The 5,459-nt window shown below is 40.7% G+C and overlaps 1 protein-coding gene across 1 annotated transcript; it reads left to right on the top strand.

Annotated features, from left to right (window-relative positions):
• Nucleotides 1–1,107: 1,107 nt before the first annotated feature.
• Nucleotides 1,108–4,026, top strand: LOC135715537 (uncharacterized). Its single transcript, XM_065238776.1, has 4 exons — nucleotides 1,108–1,310; nucleotides 1,367–2,113; nucleotides 2,177–3,004; nucleotides 3,062–4,026. Exons 1-4 carry the CDS (start codon nucleotides 1,188–1,190, stop codon nucleotides 3,284–3,286), a joined length of 1,923 nt encoding a protein of 640 aa, XP_065094848.1. The 5' UTR covers nucleotides 1,108–1,187; the 3' UTR covers nucleotides 3,287–4,026.
• The last annotated feature ends 1,433 nt before the right edge of the window (nucleotides 4,027–5,459 follow it).

Here is a 5,459-nt window from a genome sequence, read left to right as displayed (position 1 = left end):
GTTTCTTAGGACCTAATGCAATGTTCAGCTTGATATGTTTGATTTGGTGTGAAATACGCATTATTGAGATTTTCACGTCCGGTTGTATTGGTGCGATATGTGAGAGCGTGTTATAGCGAATTCGTTTATTATTCAGTTCCAACCTGGATCGGGTATCAAGATTTGGTCTGCTTGTTTTCTGACAAACGTCAGTTTGATCGTTTGTTTTTAAAACCCAGCTCAGGTTGAGGTTCGCACTGACAAAAAGTTCGGTTTCGCACTGGGTTGGAACTGGTTCCAACCCCGATAATAAACGAATTCGCTATAGAGATCTCCAAGCGCAATCTAACGAACACTAAAATCCAACATCCATACATAAAAATAAAGAAGAAGAAGAAACAAAAAGGTATCGCGATATCACAACTACTTAAAAAGGTAGCGCGCGGTATCACGCACACTTTTGTGCATCTGGAGAACTCTATTAGTGAATATCCGAGGAAAATACGTAACAAATCGATGTCAAACTCATTTTGACAGGTCTACTTTCATACGTTTTTTGGTTAGCCAGAGGAACATAATAAACAACTTTACACGGCATTGCTTTCGCTAGTGTGCGTGCGTTAAACGTCACTAATCTCTATACACACTTTTATACATTTTTAGAACAGTCCAGTTTTAGTTGCAACCCTAATAAAATTGTTATAGTTATTTTGCTTAACGACGTGTTCTGGGTATCATCCAAACCATTTATTGAACAGTTCAATCATTTGGGTTATCATTCGTTTATGGTATTTTTTTAATTAGGAAATACTCATTTATCGGTCAAGTATTACTCATTTTATGGGTTAGTCCCTCCCTCAAAATGCATTCTTTTTAGTCATTATGGAGTATTTTGCGGTTACCGTGTACATGCTCATCGTAAAGCCCTACAGTAAAAGTATGGACGTCTGTCAAAAGTTGTTCCAATCGAACCGTCAAAATGCACCGCTTTGCTCGATTGGAACAGCTTTTTTCAGTTTTGTGGTGACAGTCGTCCATACTTTTACTGTAGGGCTTTAGCTCATCGGGGTAAGAATGAAAAGGCCTTTTGAAGGCATTTGACAGTTGACTTGTAAATTAAATTGAATATTCGCGCTTCGTTTTCGTCGCATAAAATCGTAAAAAAACTTCATGTGAATTTTGCCTCGAATTAATCGAATTTATCCACCATGAGCTCACCCGTGCGCCTCGCATCGTTTTGCCGTCTTTGTTTGTCGAAAACTAAAGATAAAGTGCCGGTTTTTACCAATGGAAATATACTGGAAAATCTTTTGCATTTGATTGAGATGCAGGTAACCTTGTTTGATTTGGCATCTTTAGTCGAGTGATTATGGTAATTATATTCCAGATTGATCCGGATGATGAACCGGACGCAGTCGTGTGCTATGACTGCGTTGTAACTTTGGAGGGATTCCATCAGTTCAAAGAGCAGTGTCATGTGAATGATGAGTTCGTTAAGACTGTTCCGCCCAAACTGGAGTGTTCGGCATCGTCAGCAGAGATGGAGGAGGAGGAGGATGAAGAAGATAATCGAGAAGGAGGGGTTTTGGAAGAAAACGAACTCGAAGAGGAAGATCGCTTGGAACTTAGCGAAGCCGAAGAGGTATTTCAAGAAAGGCCGCGCCGGTCAGTGAAATTCAATAAGAAGAAGACACCCGTAAAAAGTCCTAAGAAGCGTCCTATCCAAAAACCTGTAAAACAGCGTATTGTACAAGCTTCTACAAGCAAACGGGAAGAAAAGCAAGCGGAAAGGTCACATAAAAAAGCCTCACTAGACGAACTACAAGTATTGGCAGAGTCGTACCCAGATTTCTTTTACTTCGAGAAGGGTCCTCGCTCAATTTACTACACGATAGTGTTCTACGGAGAACGTTTCAATTCAGCGCTCTTCACCGAGCGCAGCACCTACTGGCAGTGCATTCATCGGAGAAAATATCAATGCCCTGCTCAAGTTTGGGTGACTAATGATTATAAGACGTTCGAGCGACGGTACGAACATACTCATGGCCAGCTACCCGAGAAAGAGGGACAAGCTTTTACGCCACATGAGGCCCTTCCTGTAATGTTCCAGATTTGTAAGAGAATTGTTCAACAGGTAAATAACTAATACAACATAGTATTTAAAGGTTGGTTCAATGGAAACTGAATTTAATTTCAGAAACGAGCAAAAAACGTGAAGCAGGAGGTGAGCTTCGAAGATAAATTTCAGGAGTTCGCTGCAGATACATTGGCGAAAGAGGATGATGAAGATGAACCTGCCAGCCCAACAAACGAGTCAAAATCACCACTAACTGTAGATGATTTAGATTCAGACGAAGAAGCGGAGGTTGTTACCGGTTTAAGACCAAAAAGGAAAATAAAACCAAACGCTCGCTATGCCGTAGGAGAAAGTCAGCCAAAAAAGCGGTCGCTTGAACCAGAAACTAATCCGAAAAAGCAAACAAAAAGTGAACCGAAGAGACTTGAACCAGCCGGTAAGTCAGAAACGCGAGTAGTGAAGAAGCGCGAATGTAAAAAACGTGAACCGGAAATTCAAGAAATGGACGAAGGTGAGCTGGAAGACGAAGACGATACCATTGTAGAAGAAGATTTGGATCTGGATAAAATCGAGGAAGAATGCGAAGCCCTTAATGTCCCGAAAAAACCACCGATTGGCCCCCCGTTAGATGAACAACTTGTATTGGCCGACTCGTACCCTGACTACTTCTTCTTCGAGAAAGGTCCTCGTTCCGTGTACTTCACCTTGGTGTACTACGGTGAACGGTACCATTCGGCCTTGTTTACGGAACATTATACCTACTGGCAGTGTCGACATCGCCGGAAGTACAAATGCCCGGCTCAGGTGTGCGTCACAAACAATTATAAAACGTTCGAACGACGATACGAGCACACTCACCCGGATCTTCCGGATAAAGAAGGACAAGCGTTCACCCCGATGGAAGCCCTCCCGGAGCTATTCGAGGGCTGTCGAAAAGTGGTTCTCAAGGTAAGAGGAAGCAATAGAGTTCGTAATTTGCAATATAATTTCATATCGCGTTTTCAGAATCGGGCGAAGCGACGGAAGAAGTTGTTGGATAAGTATAAGTTTTTGCAAACAGTCAATCTGTCAACGTCGGAACAGCAAACCTCCAAGACAAAAGGCAAAGTAGAAACTGTTATAGAAGTAGAAGACGACGAAGACGAAGTTTATGATGAACCCATGGAAGAGGAAATCATGCTTAAAGACGTAGAATACGTCGAGGAGCTGCTAGAAGTGTCAGAAGATTAACGTTAAGCTGTGTAGACGTGTAGAATTATCTATCTTGAGTAAAATGTAGATGTAAGAGTAGATTTGATGTGGTAAACTACTATAATTTTTGTTCAGTAAATGTGGTTAAATTACTTGTTGCTTTTATAATTGCACCCAACAGGATCATGTTCGACACCTAATAGGAAAAAAAAAAGTTTAATATGGTACAGTTGGTCGGAACAAATGAACAAAACATTATTTTACTTATATCACACAACATTCAAATCTGGCGTAATAATAAAACATGAAATAAGGAGTTAAACTAAATCGTAAAAGTATATTTCAGCTGACTTGCATTATTTTTTAACATGGTATCTACGTGCATGCTTCTCAACCGACATTCAAATGCAGAAATTCAAATCAAATTTTCCGAACTTTCAAATGTGTTGGTAACTTAAAAAAATTTGAAAATTAGCAAATATGTTTAAGAAATCTCTAAATTCAGATAATTGCTTCAACTTCACGACTACAAATGGTTTCTAAATGTCTGGCTTGTAAAATATTCCAGACTCTTCCTATCAATACATGGAAAATCACTAAATATTTTTGGTTTAATCTCTTGCAATACAAATTGCATAAAAATGAAATGTAAAGGTTGATTTCTTACAAAAAATGTGTACAACAAATCGCACGAGCAAGTTTTTCCAGGATTAATATTTTAGTATGAAACCTTCACGATATGTTTTTCTAGCCCCAGTACATTTGGAGAAATAAAGATTGTTCGAGATTTTAGCTAACATAAAAATTAGAAAATTAATTACAAAACTTTCCGACGACCACATTACAGATTTTTATGCAAATCGGTAATTGCATCTTAAACGCTGTCCAGATTGGAGAGTTATAACATGTTTTTTTTTAATTCTTTATTAAAGAGATTTTAGCCTTAGGCTAGTTCATCTCTAAGTTATAACATGTTATAACGGTTGTCAAATAATTGCAACACAGAATCCAGAGTTATAACATGTTATAGCGCTATCTTGATGGTGGTTTCTGTGTTCAAGGCACGCCTACACAAACCAGCATATCAATCGGGTAGGAGAAGTCATCCTCTACTCGATGGTGATGTCGATTTACTAGGGAGAGCCATGATTTCCGAGAAATCATCGAGAGAAGTCATTGTTTACAAAAGCTGTTACGCCCTAATTCCAGCTCTATCTAGATTTGACAACCGTTATAACATGTTATAACTCTCCAGTCTGGACAGCGTTTAAGACCAGCAGGTCCCGAAGAAACGTGCTCAACTTTTTGGCTCAGCTCTAATACCATAAAGGTAACTCGTCTGACTCTGTAGTCTGAACGTTCTATTACCAACAATCAATACGAAACTATCGATTTTAAATTGGCTCACTACTTGACTAGCCTATTGGTCCCAAGCAAACGACTAACGTACCCCATTCTAGTCGAAATTATAGTACTACGCAATGTTTGTTTTGATTCTCTATGAAAGTTTGACAGATAAAATGAGGGGTTATTGGTTTTTCCTATGTTTCGAGGGGTGAATCGATTAGCTTGGGACCAGAGCTGAGCCAAAAAGTTGAGCACGTTATTTCGGAACCTTCTAGTCTTAGAGTTACCTCTATGCTAATAGGCTAGTCAAGTAGTGAGCCAATTTAAAATCGTTAGTTTCGTATTGATTGTTGTTATAACCCTGTAGTCTGAACGTACTATAAGGCCTCTGCTGTCCGAAGAAGTCGTCTCCACTCTACTCGATCCATGGCCACACTTCGCCAACCTCGTAGTATGCGAAGGGTCCGCAAGTCACCTTCTACTTAGCCGATCCACCTTGCCCGCTGCGCGCCTCTTCTTGTTCCTGTTGGGTCGCTTTCTAGAACCATTTTCACTGGGTCGTCGTGCGGCATTCTTACGACGTGCCCAGCCCACCGTAGTCACCCAATTTTTGCAATGTGGACGATGGATGGTTCTCCCAGCAGCTGGTGCAATTCGTGGTTCATTCGCCTCCTCCACGTTCCATCATCCTTCTGCACTCCACCGCAGATGGTACGCAACACCTTCCGTTCGAAAACACCAAGCATAGTCCAGGTCTCGTGGCCGTCTTGTAGACAGTCAACTTCGTGCGGCGGCGAATTTTATTCGACCGGAGCGTCCTCCGGAGTCCAAAGTAGGCACGATTCCCTGCCATAATGCGTCTTTG

The sequence above is a fragment of the Ochlerotatus camptorhynchus genome, unplaced genomic scaffold (assembly GCF_037179485.1).
Source record: "Ochlerotatus camptorhynchus isolate MF236.1 unplaced genomic scaffold, CSIRO-AGI_Acam_v1.1 ptg000944l, whole genome shotgun sequence".
Taxonomy (NCBI): Eukaryota; Metazoa; Arthropoda; class Insecta; order Diptera; family Culicidae; genus Ochlerotatus; species Ochlerotatus camptorhynchus.
The sequence above is the reverse complement of the archived record's forward strand: the minus strand, read 5'-3'. Positions and strand labels throughout refer to the sequence as shown.

Coding starts and splice junctions, on each gene's coding strand:
- LOC135715537 (XM_065238776.1), top strand. CDS start 1,188: ATGAGCTCACCCGTGCGCCTCGCATCGTTTTGCCGTCTTTGTTTGTCG. Junction 1,311..1,366: donor TGCATTTGATTGAGATGCAG/GTAACCTTGTTT, acceptor ATTATATTCCAG/ATTGATCCGGATGATGAACC. Junction 3,005..3,061: donor GTCGAAAAGTGGTTCTCAAG/GTAAGAGGAAGC, acceptor TCGCGTTTTCAG/AATCGGGCGAAGCGACGGAA.